Here is a 14,853-nt window from a genome sequence, read left to right on the forward strand (position 1 = left end):
AGTAGGTTTATAGTTGCTCGTATGGAAAATAATACAATAATTAATAAATAATAATATAAGAATAAACTCTGTTGTGCATACTTACAACTATAAACCTACTTTTGCCCTACCCTGTACATAGAATTAGACTATCTGGGTCAAAACATACGCATATTATTTATTTTTTACTTGTCTTGCCAGATTGTTCTCCAGAAAAGCTATCTATTTCAGTTAATATTCTTACAGCAAGGTGTGCCCTTGTCAATCCTGGAGGTGAGAGCTATTTTTTTTTAAATTTGTACAAAACAGATAAACAAGCATATCATGTTATTATTTTAATTTTCAATTTTTTGATTAGGAATATAAAGAACATTCTATACTTGTTAGGGCCATTTGTATTCTGTGAATTGCCTATTTATATACCCTTTGCATCTTTTAGTACTGGTTTGTTCTTTTAAAATCATTTTTTTAGAGAGATGATGAATCCTTTGGTTTCGATATAATGCGAATATTTTTCCGTTTGTCCTTCTTTCCCCCTAACCTTGCTTCTAGTATCTTTTTATCAATAATTGTAAATGCTCCTAACAGGCTACAGGGTCCTTATCAGATATTCACTCCTCCCTGAAATTCACGTAACCCTTAACATTGATCAGTACAATGCTGGTGTGTGGGTGTTTGGGAGATGGACATATATGTGTTTATATGTATCCATTTAGCTGAAGAACATAGAATCTACAATGTGCACAGGGTTTGCCATGACACAGGTGCTCAGGATGAATGGATAAGTGAAGAAGAGAGACATTGTGGAAGAAGTGAGCGATGATTGTTATTTTAAAGAAAGAAGAGATAAGCAGTTTTAAAAAATTATTTGTTTATTTTTAAGTACAGCTTACATTCAGTATTATTTTGTATGAGTTTCAGGTGAATAGCATAGTGACTAGACCAGGGGTGGGCAAACTTTTTGACTGGAGGGCCACAATGGGTTCTTAAACTGGACTGGAGGGCCGGAACAAAAGCATGGATGGAGTGTTTGTGTGAACTAATATAAATTCAAAGTAAACATCATTACATAAAAGGGTACGGTCTTTTTTTTTTTTTTTAGTTTTATTCATTTCAAACGGGCCAGATCTGGCCCGCGGGCCGTAGTTTGCCCACGGCTGGACTAGACAATCATATACTTTACAATGTTCCCCCTGATATTTCCAGTACTCACCTGTCACCAATCATAGTTATTACAATATTTTGGACTATATTTCCTATGCTGTACTTTATATTCCCTTAACTGTTTTGTGTAACTAGCAATCTGTACTTTTCAATCCCTTCACCTTTTTCACCCAGTCTCCCAGCCCTCTCTCCTCTGGCAACCATTAGTCTGTTCTCTGTGTCTATGAGTCTGTTTCTGCTTTCTTTGCTTGTTTGTATTGTTCTTTAGATTCCATGTATAAGTGAAATCATATGGTATTTGTCTTTCTCTGGCTGACTGTTTCACTTACCATAATACCCTCTCGGGGAGATAAGTAATTTTATAGATTGTAGAAAAAAGGAAAAGGCTCCATGGTGAGAGACTGAAGGCTTTAAATTGGCAAGAAATGGGTTTGCTTATGAGCAGCAATTGGTACATTGAAAGCGTACTGAGAATGGACCTAGATGATAAAGAACCTAAGTAATTTGGAGCGTAGTGCTTTATAGTACAGACAAATAATAATTGAGGAGTGCAGATAGCTGTAGATGACAATAATGAATTTAAATGATTTGCAATAATTCAAACAAGCTTAAGTGTGATTCAGTTGTTTTAACGCATTTATTCAAATGGATTTGAAGTGTTTATCTTTGTTTTCTCTATAAAGGACATATTATCAAGTGTTCATATTTTTACTGTTTTGCAGTTTAATCCATATTGTTTGAAGATGTAAGATAATTAATCTAGGCCATTTCTACAAGAATCATTTTACCCAACAATTATTTAATTAGTATTTACTAATTGCAAGGTCCTGTACTTTGAAATTCATCTCTGGATTAATTAGACAGGATAATAAGAAAATGTAATTGTAAATTCATTTAAAAGTGTTCCAACTACATGCCAGGAAATATGCTAGGTGTTGAAATACAACCATGGATTAAATAAATAGTCTCTGGTAAGATTTCCAGTCTAGTGGGGAGAGAGATAAGTAAATAGCCAGTTAGCAATCTTTGGGCGGTGTTGAGTTGATATCCACTATGGATACTTGGTGGGGTAGGGGTGGGGGGAGTGAAAGAAGACTTTCTAGGGGAAGTTTCCTTTGAGCTGAGACTTGAAAGAAAAGTAGAAGTTAGCAAAGGGAAAACGAAGTGAAAAGAATGTTCCTAGTGGTGAATCCAGCATAGGTTTGATGAAAAAATGAACATGACATATTCTGTGACAGCCCTGGCCAGATGGCTCAGTTGATTGCAGCAGCATCCCTTACACCAAAAAAGTTCTGGGTTTGATTCCCCATCAGGTCAGTGGAGTTGGAATGTATAGGAAAAGACTCAAAAGTCAGAGAAACCATTTTGGTGGCTAGAAATGAGTTGAGAAAAAGTCTTAAATTTATGAGTAGTGCACGTGGCAGTGAGCACAGTTAGATGGTCAGAAATCTGGACCTTGGAGAAAGGTTCAAGACTCAGCTCTGCTACTCAGTAGCTGTGTATTCTTGAGTACCTTTCTTAGTGCCTTTAAGCCTCTTAGGTATATATCATGACAGTGTACTGACCTTGTAGGATTATTGTCAAACAAAAATCTGATATTGAAACATTAGTTATTCAGCATTATTCAACTTGAGTTTCTTGAAGGTTTTTGAAATTGAGGTTCTTAACTTCAGTCCTCATCCATTTACTCCCAATAATTCAATTTCATTATAATTGGATTTCTATCTAATCCAGTATCTTTAAAAATTTTTTATGTACATTTGAAAACATTCCAGGAAACAGTTCATGGGGAGGTCAAAGTTAAGAACTCCAATTAGCTTTTTTTCTTAAAATTTAGAAGTCTATATATTTTGAAAAGAATATGCCAATTATTCTGTTTATCCACTTTGAAAATTAAGAACAAGAAATAAAATTGAGGATATTATGTTAAGCAAAATAAAGTCAGCCAGAAAACCTAAGAACCATATGATTTTACTCATATATGGGATATAGAACTGAAACTCATAGACACAGACAACTGTATGGTGGTTTCCAGAGGAGAGGGGGTGGCGGATTAGTAAAGGATAAATGGGACCAAATATATGGTCACAGAAGATGGTTTGACTTTGGATGGTGGGCACACAGTGCAATATATAGATCATGTATCATAGAAATGTACCCTTGAAACCTATATAATCTTATTAACCAATGCCACCCCAATAAATTTAATAATGATAAAAAAGAAATACAAAACTCTTGAAATGTATTTCAGTCCTTTATTATAGAAGAGTTAAAAGGAAAGATCTAAATATATAAAGTAAGTGTGGGGGAAGGAAGAAATATGGGAATTGAGAAGAGTGGAGGAAAAAGAGAAATAGAAAATACATGTACAACAAAAAGAAAATACAATTTAAAAAATAAAATTTAAGATTTTATGATGTTTCTGAAAAAAAAGAAAAAAAAAAAGAAGAAAAAAAAAAGAATGCTTTTCTGCCTGAAGAGGTAAATATTCTTAACAAGAGAAAGGGTTATTTAAAAGACATCTTAAAATAGTTGTAGAAAGTTGGATTTATAGGATATTTACATATTATCTTGTATTCATTATAGAAATCTCTAGTTCTAAGTAGATAAGCACATATGGATGACATACTCTGGCCTTAAATGCTTTTCTTGGGGGAGTGAGGGTGATAAGAAATATGATAGGGATGGACAAAGAAAATATTTCAGTGATTGGGCAATGTATTTAGAATTTACACAGTTCTGCTCCTAGAAATGTAGTGGAAAAGCACTGGCTTAGAAACACAAGATATGGGTTCTAGTTCTGTTACTGTAACTTTTTATCAAAGCAATGGTGGGCAAGTATTTTATTCAAAGCTTTGTTTTTCTTAGCAGTAAAATAAAGAGTTGCAATTATACCCACTTTGTAGGATTGAATGGAAGTCAAAAGAGAAAGTGCTAAAGAAAATGCTTTGTAAGCTATAAAGCAACATAGAAATTTGAGGTATAAATAGCAGTCAGAAATATTTCCCTTTCTTAAAATTTTTAGTGTTTTTTTTCACTAGGAAAGTCAAGAGGAGTTTCTGTTTCTACTTTAAAAAATAGGAGGAAAAAAGCCAAATATTATGCTTTATAATATATTTAAGAAACAGCTTGTTTCTTATGAAAATCTTAATGTTATGGGGAGTAGATTAAATAGCCCCAATTGCTATTTATGATTGCCTAATTTTTCTCTCTCAATAATTGCTAGTCTGTCACTTGTCATATCAATTGCTTATGCTTATTTTGTGCATCTTAATTTGAATTTGCCCTCCCCACTCCCTCCTCACCACCAGAAGACAGTCTGAAAACAACTTGTTTTCTCAAGGAGAGTAGTCTTTAGAGGAAACTTCAGGAAATTAAATTTTTTCTGAACCAAATAAAATGATTTATTAGTAAACTACATATTGTCAACAGATGATCATTGGTGCCAATTCAACGCCAACAGGAATCCCCAATTTGGGGTGTGATGAAGAAGGAAACTTTATTCAGTGCAAAACAGCTCAATTGTGATAAAGCATAGCCGTGAAAACAGCAAGCCGATGAGGTGGACCTGGGGCCAGGCCCCTCTCTGCTAGAGATCTCTGTTTCTTGCTGGTCTGTTCAGCTGTGTGCTGGTCTGCTCTTCTCCATTCTGTGCTTGGTGCCTGTCTTCTCTGGCCCATGTTGGTCTGTTCAGCTCTGCTCCAGTGAGACAGAGATATCTTTGGTGTTTTATCTCAGCCAGGCATCAGTCTTTGGTGGAAAGGAAAGGTGCACTCTCAGAGACAGAGGGGAGCTGGCTTATATAGACAGAAGCCCTTGCCTGCGACCTTGATTGGTCTGTCCTCATGCAAACAAGGACTCCAGATCCTTGCAGTTGGATTTGTCCAAACGGCACTTTCCTGATTGGTCAGAAAAGAGCTGCTCTGATTGGTCAGTGAAGATGTTGATGGGGATAAAGCTGTAAGCTCTGTTTGGGTGGGGGAAGCCTCAGTCCCATTGGTTGAAATAGGATTCCAGGAGTTCCTTTATAAGGGCTGGCTCAGCAGACAGAAAAACAGTGCAGGCAGGCAGTTCAGTGCAGGCTTCTGTGTGAAGTGCAGTTTGTGTAGAAATGGCTACTAGTCTCTGTTTTTAAAATTTGAGCCCAGTTAGCCACCAGGAGACCTTCTTGGTAGGTATCTTCTTTCTCAGTGTTCACAATACAAATACCACTTAGCTTTTGCTGCATAACAAATAAAACATACAAGGCATCCGTATATATAAAAGCCTAAGCGACCGATGACTGAATGACTGGAACGACCAGTTGACCGGTTGCTATGACATGTGCTGACCACCAGGGGGCAGACGCTTAATGCAGGAGCTGCCCCCTGGTGGTCAGTGCGCTCCCACAGCCAACCTCCTGCGGCTGGCTGGCAGCTTCAGCGTCCGGCGTCCATTCCTTCCGTGACCGTCGCCTCCTCTCCCGACCCTGCTGGGACCTTTGGCCCAGGGCTGGGATGGGGAACCAGGGTGGGTGGTGGTGGATCTGACCCCTTTCCCAGGGGGCTGAGGACCGGTTCCCTTGTAGGGGCTGGAGGCCAACCTCCCATGCCCCATCCCTCCTCCCAGCTGGCAGGCCGCGATTGGCCTGCAGTCCCTCTCTTTGTCCCTCCCCCCAGTTGTTGGCCCGGCCCTAATCGCTGGCCAGGCCTAGGGACCCCACCTGTGTACAAATTCATGCACCAGGTTTCTAGTACAACAATAACTTTATCGCTTGTACAGTTAGTCAGCTAAGCTATCTGCTTATGACTGGACTCATTTATTTGGGTTCAGCTGGCTGGTCACCTGGTCTGCTGACCTAAGCTGGAAGCCTCTGGTGCAACTATGTATTCCCACACCTTCCAACAGGATATCCTGGGCATGTCTTCTTGGAGATGGGAGAGGTGCAGGGAGGCAAGTTCCAGTGTGTAATGCCTTTTCATGACTCCACTTGTGCCATGTTCGCTAGAATCCCATTGACCAAAGCAGGTCACATAGCTGAGCCCAGAGGAAGGGGCCTGGGCAGGTAACTCGACCTCTGAGAGCAGTGCACGTAGGGATGGGTAAAGATTGGAGCTCAGTCATGAAAGGTACTACATTTTTTATCTGAATTTAGTTTTTGATATATATATTATAGTAGGAAAATGTTCTAAGTAGATGGATTAAAATCAAGCCCTTTTGTTTGTAGTGGTATTTTGTTCTGGTTTTGAAGTTAGTAGGCATGGCTGATATCAAAGCTGTTACTAGGGAAACTCCTTTAAAAGGGTAAACTTCCTTTGTCTTGATTCTTTATTCAAAATAGGGTTGCAAACTTTGCTAGTAAGTGGGGCCAATCGGTTAACACACTGGGTGAAGCAGCTAGTAGGAACTTGGGCCAACAGGAAGGTACATGCCCAACTCCAGGGCAGTCATGGTTTATGTCCATGTTGCCATGGGAAAATTCATCCCAGTGTTGCCAGATCTCTGTTTTTTTTAAGAGAAGCTGGAAATTAAAATTTTTATATGAAATTTAGTTGTTTTAAAATTAGTGTTTTAAAATAAAATAGTGTTATTTTCAAATACATGTTAGTCAGCTGGGTTTGGTCTATAGTCCTCCAGTTTTCATCCTCTGATTTAAGCAAAGTGGTGTCAGAAACTCGGGATTCTAGCTCCATCTTTGTCCAGGCTGATCTCTTGCCCAGCCTGGGGCAGTTTGGACAATCAGTAGAAGTTGTCTGTACCCAGAGGACTTTATTTGTATCTGCTATTTTAAGAATATTGTAGTATATATTTCATTTTCAATCAGTTAGCAAATGCAAAAGTCCAATTCCAGGGTGTAACTACAAGTAATAGATCCATCTCGAGTTTGCTAGCATCCATTTCTCTGTAATTTTCTTGAGTTTTTTGTTGTTATTTTTAATCTTGACTTTTTAAAAACTTTTTACTTAATTTTGTAAACTGCCTCATTTATTTTAGACGTGTGTGTGGGTGTATGAATCTAAAATATCTGTGTCATTCTGCTTGTGAGACAGGGAGGGGGTTATTAAGTAACTTTCTTTTAAAACTGCATTGATCTTTAACAAGTGGCACATATGTAATTATCTGAGCAGCAACTAATTTTTTTCTCCGTGCCTGAATAAGGAGTCATTTTGTATGCTGCTTGTCCTTTTCCAGAAATGCCCCTGCTCCCTGCTTGGTGGGCACTGGTCCCTGTGACTCTTTCCCTGGACTCAGGAGCTGGAGCAAGGGGAACAAAGTGCATCTGGGAGCTGAGCCTGACCCGCTCCACCCATAGGATAGAGGGTGTGTGTGTGTGTGTGTGTGTGTGTGTGTGTAAGAGAGAGAGAGGGAGGAAAGGGAGGGCAGCAACAGGAATAAGTGGAACATCTATACTAATAAAAGGGTAATTTGCTAATTAGACCAGACATCTTCTGGATGACCGTCTAGACGTCCTTCCGGACACAGTCACTGTGGCGGGGCCGAGGCAGAGGCAGTTAGGGGCGATCAGGCGAAAAGCGGGGAGTGGTTAGGGGGATCAGGCAGGCAGGGGAGAGCAGTTGGAGTGATCGGGCAGGCAGGCAGAGAGGTTAGGGGCGACTGGGCAGTTGGACATCCCCCGAGGGGTCCTGGATTGGAGAGGGTGCAGGCCAAGCTGAGGGGACCCCCCCCACCCCCCGCCATGCACGAATTTCATGCACCGGGCCTCTTGTACAATATAAAATCAAATCGTGTGTGTGTGTGTGTGTGTGTGTGTGTGTATAATAATTAAAAACATTAATTCTCTAAGTCAGAAGTCTCAAAGTGGGATGGTTTTACCCAGTCACCTCTCCCCACCCCAGGGACATTTAGCAGTACTGGAGATGGGTTTAAATCCATTCCCTGATGGAAGAATGCAAGGTGCTTTGCTTATTTGTACCTTCTCTAGTTCTTCTGAAAAAGAAGTTTTCTAACGGGATCCCCTATCCTTGTCTTATCTATTTGTCAAACTTATGCTCTTCCAGATGGGTGGGAGGATCCTGACCACACTGCTCCGGCATTTTGTTGTAGTACTTAGCTCCCTGTAGAGAGCACTTTTACAGCTCTTTATCTCCCATCAAGGACTGTCACTTAATTTACTTACTTTCATCTTTAATTTCTAATGCAGATATAATTGAGTAAATGATTGCACAAATATGTTCAACTTTCTCTCTCTTTCCTTTTAATCACCTGAGGATATGTGCCGGGAGCCGGTCCATCCTTGCTGTTTCAAAGGACCTGGCATATATGGCATACTGTTCTTAATATGTTTGCTCACCTTCTAGGCACTATGTGTTTTAACCAAAGTCTCTGAGAAAGGTTGTTTCCCCAGGTAGGGATTTTCCCCTGAAGTTAGGGAGGGAATAAAACCTCTTAACTAAGTGCCAGGTGGGTAATTAATCACTTTAACTATGAACAATCATGCTTAAGCTACATAATCTTTACTCCCTGGAATGGAGATAAGAAACGCCCTAACCTTTGAAATAGAGATTGATAGGATTGGAATCAACTGGTATAAATACAGATGTAAGAAGACAGGCAGAGAGAGAGACAGAACCTAGGCACAGAACCTACACAGAACGTTCTCTAGAGACAGAAGAACTTTGCTGGAGAGAACATGGCAAAAGATCCTGGACAGAAACTGGCCTCAGAACCTAGAGACAGAACCTAGCGAGAGAACATGGCAAAAGATCCTGGACTGAACCTGACTACAGAAATTGGCAAGAGAACCTGACTAGAACCTGGTAACTGAACCTGGCTGGAGAACCTGGACAGAACCTGGCTGGAGAACCTAGCGAGGGAACTTGGCTACAGAACCTGGCTGGAGAACCTGGAGAACCTGGCTGGAGAACCTAGCAAGACAACATGGACACAGAACCTGGCTGGAGATCCTAAACAGAACTTCGCTGGAGATCCAGACCAGAACTTGGCTGGAGATCCTGGCTAGGCTGCTGATCAACTGAACGCTGTCTCCGTGTCATTCCTTCTTCGCTGACTCCGTCCACACCTTTGGGGACCCCTGGACCCGCTGGGGTTGGACCCCGGCAGATATGTTTTTTTATTGATTTTAGAGAGACAGAAAGGGGGAGAGAGAGAGGGAGAAACATCTATGTCAGAGAGAAACATTGATTAGTTGCCTCTCAGTGGATCCCTGATCGGGATCAAACCCTCAACCTTGGTATGTGTCCTGACTAGGAATTGAACCGGAACCTGCAGGGGATGATGCTCTAACCAACTGAGTCACCCAGCCAGGACTCATGTATCTCTTTGATTTTTTCCCCTATGTCTTATGTTATCTATTGACTTCACAGGGAATTGGCTGTTGATTTTGATCTTATTTGAACTTACCAAAAGGGTTTGAGGAGATTAAGTTACAGAGGAGTATTGATATCAAGAAGCCAGGCATGACTGAAAATTGTTTGTACATGATAACCTTTCCTGGCTAGTTTACTTTGTCTCTTGAAGGAGGAGGCAAAGCTCTCAAGACCTGCAGCTGTTGAAACAGTGAGAAATGCCTTCTAAAATTTGAACTTTGATAATGATTAAGCTTAGAATACACTCCCCACATCCTGTGATCCCCTTAAATATCAACATCATTTCCTTGAATGTGTTCTTTGAGGACAGTGGCCTTGGACAGGGATGGCTGAGGCACTTGGAGGCCACAGAAGTAATCACCTACTTAACATGCACTAGTCAGCTTTTGTAAAATGTCACCCTTGATGCTGGGTGCTTATCTTTTATGGAACAGCTTGCAAATTCTAATTGTTTTAAACTGGCTCTGAGGAAAAGAGACTTGAGAATCAATAAATTACAGCTCTCATACATACAAATATGCATCATTATAATGAGGACAATCTGATCGCTTTTTAGGTCAAATAACAGAAGAGGTGGACTTGAGTTTGTACAGACTCACTGCCAGTCCTCTTATTACAGGGCCAAATGCACTTTTACTCCCCCTGCTCACAGTGTTCAGGTTTGCACATGGGCATTTGTTTTTGATGGACTTTTTCCTCAGTGGGAGCGAATTGAGGAGCTTCATTACTCACTCTGGTGGTGGTATATCATCTTTATAAGGCTCGTTAAGGCAGAAGCAACGATATTTATGCCTTTAAATACTGATGTGTTGGGAACAGAAAAATAAAGTATTTTTAGAGTTCTACCATCTGGTTTCAGACCCAGAGCTTTCTCTAAGACTCTGGAGACTTTCACCCAAGGTCGCCTGTCCTAGTCCTCTCTAGTCTTGGAGAAAGCTCAATGTCTGAAAAGCAGACAGATCAATGCTATTGCTTCCTGATCAATGAGAAGTTTTGTTATACTAGAAGGTGGAAGTAAGAGAATATTTTCTGCTTTTTCTCCAGTTGAAGGAAACGCTTTTCTCTCCTTTAATCAGAATTTGGGTGATTCAGTTTTTTAAAATTGTTCTTTAAGAGTTCTTCAATCGTTCTTCAAATTTAGCAACTCTTTCCCCCCCAACAGATGTCATGTTGAAACTTCTTGTGATAATGAGAATGGATTTTTAATCCAACTGAACTTTTTCCTTTTGAATATTTAAAAAGAATGATGAAGATTTTCCTTGAGCATTCATAGATATTTTTCTACCAGTCTTAATAATTCTTCTTCGGGCTTCATATTGTAATTGTGGTTAATATAATTCATGAACCATTTAAATTTGTTTTTCAAAGCAGAATTTGATTGCATACTTTATGTGAGTACACATTAATGTGTTTTCACATAGTCCTTCAACTTCTAAGTTCATTCCAGTATTAAGAATGCTTTTTGAGCCTTGGCCAATGTGGCTCAGTTGGTTGAGCTTTGTCTCATTCACCTAGAGGTCAGGGGAGGGCAGTTGTGGGTGATCGGGCCGGCAGGGGAGAGCAGTTGTGGGCGATCAGGCCGGCAGGGGAGGGCAGTTGTAGGTGATGGGGCCAGCAGGGGAGGGCAGTTGTGGCCAATCAGGCCGGCAGGGGTGGGCAGTTGTGGGCAATTGGGCTGGCAGGGGAGGGCAGTTGCGGGTGATCGGGCCGGCAGGGGAGAGCAGTTGTGGGCGATCAGGCCAGCAGTGGAGCAGTTAGGTGTCAATCAGGTCAGCAGGGGAATGGTTAGGGGCGATCAGGCTGGCAGGCAAAAGCGGTTAGGGGCAATCAGGTAGGCGAGCGGTTAGGAGCCAGCGGTCCCTGTGGGATCAGGCCTAAACTGGCAGTCGGATAGCCCCCAAGGGGTCCCAGATTGGAGAGGGTGCATGCTGGGCTGAGGGACAAACCCCCGCCCCTGTCCACAAATTTTGTGCACCAGGCCTCTAGTTGGTATATAAGAAGGCCATAGATTTCTGGGTGTTAATTTTGTATCCTGCTACATTGTCAAATTCATTTATTAAGTCTAGTAGTTTTTTGGTGGAGTTCTTTAGGGTTTTCAATGTACATTCTCATGTCATCTGTAAATAATGACAGTTTTACTTCTTCTTTTCCAATTTGGATGCCTTTTATTTCTTCTTCTTGTGTGATTGCTATGGCTAGCATTTCCAGCACTATGTTGAACAGGAGTGGTGAAAGTGGACATGCCTGTCTTGTTCCTGTTCTTAGGGGAAATGGTTTTAGTTTTTGCCCATTGAGTATGATTTGGCTGTAGGTTTGTCATATAAGGCTTTTATTATGTTGAGGTATCATCCCTCTATTCCCACTTTGCTGAGTTTTTTTTTTTTTTTATATAGAAAGGGTGTTGGATTTTGTCAAATGCTTTTTCTGTATCAATTGATATAATCATGTGATTTTTGTTTCTCAATTTGTATATGTGATGTATCACGTTTATTGATTTGCATATATTGTACCAGCCTTGCATCTCTGGAATAAATCTCACTTGGTCATGGTGTATGATCTTTCTAATGTACTGCTGGATCCGATTTGCTAGAATTTTGTTGAGGATTTTAGCATCTATGTCAGCCATGGGCAAACTACGGCTCGCGGGCCGGATCTGGCCCGTTTGAAATGAATAAAACTAAAAAAAAAAAAAGACCGTACCCTTTTATGTAATGATGTTTACTTTGAATTTATATTAGTTCACACAAACACTCCATCCATGCTTTTGTTCCGGCCCTCCGGTACAGTTTAAGAACCCATTGTGGCCCTCGAGTCAAAAAGTTTGCCCACCCCTGATCTATGTTCATTGGGGATATTGGTCTGTAATTCTCTTTTTTTGTGGTGTCTTTATCTGGTTTTGGAATTAGTGTAATGCTGGCTTCATGGAGCTTGGAAGTGTGCCTTCCTCTTGAATTTTTGGAATAGTCTGAGAATTGAACTGTGACCTCCTGGTTCATTGGTCGATGCTCAACCACTGAGCCACACTGGCCGGGCAGGAGTTGCTCTTTTAAAGCAGAGAAAACAAAGGAGGGAGAATTATGTGAGGAAGTGACTTATGTTTTCAAATTGTATGTAACTATTATGATAAGCCAAAGGACTAATGTAATAAATACTGTAAAAGATCAAAAGATAAAATAGCTAAATTAATCTCTTATTCCCGTTCTCTTTACCGTTTGCTTGACCATGATCTGAATTCATTTTTAAGGATTTGTGTACATCAATGGCAGAATCCTCCAGTGATTCGGACCACTTCCGCTCTCATGACCGGTTGAGTCGATGGGCTGCCAGGTCAATACACAGGGATATTAGAAATCGTCCTACAGTCGATGTCACCAAGAAGGTCAACACTATCACAAGTACTTTACAGGTTAGTTTAACACTGGATGCTTTAAATCAATATTAAGTAATAAATAGTTAAGCTGAGTAATAGTTTCAGTCACTGTATTAGTTTTTTTGAGCCCATAACAAATTACCACAAAATTAATGTCTTAAATAACAGAAATTTATTTTCTTAAAATTCTGTAGGTCAGAATCGGACACTAATCTCATTGGGCAGTAATGAGGGTGTTGGTAGGGCTGCATTTCTTTTTGGAGGCCCTAGGGAAATACCTCTCCTCTTGCCTTTTTCTAGCTTCTAGGCTGCCCACATTTTCTGTCTTGTGGCCCCGTTCATCTCCAAAGCCATCAGGGGTGGATTGAGTCCTTCTCATAGCACGTCACTCTGACTACCTCTCCTGCTTCTCTCTTCCACTTTTAAGGACATTTGTGATCACATTGAGTGCACCCAGTAATCCAGGATATTGCTCATCTCAGCATCCTTAATTTAATCACATCTGCACAATCCCTTTTGACATGTAAAGTTCCAGGAATTAGGGTTTGAACATCTTTGGAAGCCATTATTCTGCTTACCACAGTTAGTAAGGATATTTGAAATATATGATAGGTTGTGGAAAGTGTTATATTTCCAAATAAAATATTATAGGAATGAAAACATTAGGGATTACCATCCTTTAGCTTCTTGTGGACATGTGCCTTGGAGAAATTGCTCATATTTTGGCTTGGATAAATATATCAATCAGATAGATTGCCAACTAGATGATATACATTTAGCTTCTATTGAATTTGAAAGTGTTAAGTCAGAGGGGGAAGAACTCAGGACTTGAATTAAACTGAGAGTTTCTAATTATTCATCCAAGCCAAAATATGATTATTCATGGATGAATAATAGTGAGAGTCCATTTTGATTTGGAGGCTAACTTTGACAGTGTTTGGAGATTTGAGTGAGGGCAGTTTTCATTCTTCCATAAAAGGGGCTTGGGAAATGAGGTGGGGGAAGGTACTACAGTCACAATGGGAAAAAGAAAACTCAGAAATAGAATTTTTTCCCCCTACTTATTACTCCCTTACCTTTGTTTTACCTGGATAAGCATGGATTTTGGCTTTTTATTGCTCTGGGTTAATGTGCTTAGATTAAAAAAAGGCTAATTTCTAGTGGAGAGGCCATAATTTGATTTAATTTTTCTTTTTAAACTTAATATGGCAATGAATTTTGGAGTACAAATTCTTGTACTTTCCCACCACAGAGACACATTGGTGTGTGTGTGTGTGTGTGTGTGTGTGTGTGTTTGTGTGTGTGTATATATATTAAATTATCACCTAAGGAGTGAGGCTATTTTTTTGCATTGGTTTTAAAGAGAGTGGAAGGAAGGGGGGTTGGGTAGAAAGAGAAACATCATTGTGACAGAGACACGTCAATTGGTTCCTCCCACATTCACCCTGATTGGGGGTGGGAATTGTTATCTGCGACCCAGCTACCTGCCCTTGACCTGGAATTGAACTCAAGACCCTCCGGTGGGCAGGCCAGCGCTCTAACCATTGACCCACGCCAGCCAGGGCAGTAAGTATATATTTTTGAAAGAAATACCTCTATTACTCTCTCAGGTGAAACCTAGTATATTTAGGTAGAAACCATTTTTGTTATGATTAGAGCTAAATTTGTTGTTTATAGCTAAAGGGTAAAGGATACTTTTCCCCCCTCCTAATTCAGTTCTCAGATAAAGCAATAATTGAAATAACATGAATCCCAATGATTTGCTTCTCTTGTAGATAATCTACTAGATTAGTTCTTTTAGCATTCTTTTTCATAAAGGGGTGTGAATTAGTTGAGGTGCACAAGTTGATAATGAGGGTTTTTTTTCAGTTTATGGTTTTGTTGCTGACTTATGGAACCTTGGATAAGGATTTAAATTAGGTACTTTTGATTTCACACGAGTAAATTGCAGATGGATTTTAGTTTCTCTCTCAGTTGTGTTAAGATTTATTTGATATTTATGAAATATAGATA

The 14,853-nt window shown here is 40.1% G+C and overlaps 1 protein-coding gene across 1 annotated transcript in view; it reads left to right on the forward strand.

Annotated features, from left to right (window-relative positions):
- CEP128 (centrosomal protein 128) overlaps positions 1 to 14,853 on the forward strand; it is a 348,318-nt gene that overhangs the window by 2,118 nt on the left and 331,347 nt on the right. Inside the window, exon 2 of the mRNA XM_081083727.1 lies at positions 12,715 to 12,876. Within this exon, the coding sequence (XP_080939853.1) occupies positions 12,730 to 12,876 (147 nt within the window). The 5' untranslated portion in view covers positions 12,715 to 12,729. The remainder of the gene's footprint in view (positions 1 to 12,714; positions 12,877 to 14,853) is intronic.

This window comes from Myotis nattereri (assembly GCF_964212035.1).
Source record: "Myotis nattereri genome assembly, chromosome: 1".
Taxonomy (NCBI): domain Eukaryota; kingdom Metazoa; phylum Chordata; class Mammalia; order Chiroptera; family Vespertilionidae; genus Myotis; species Myotis nattereri.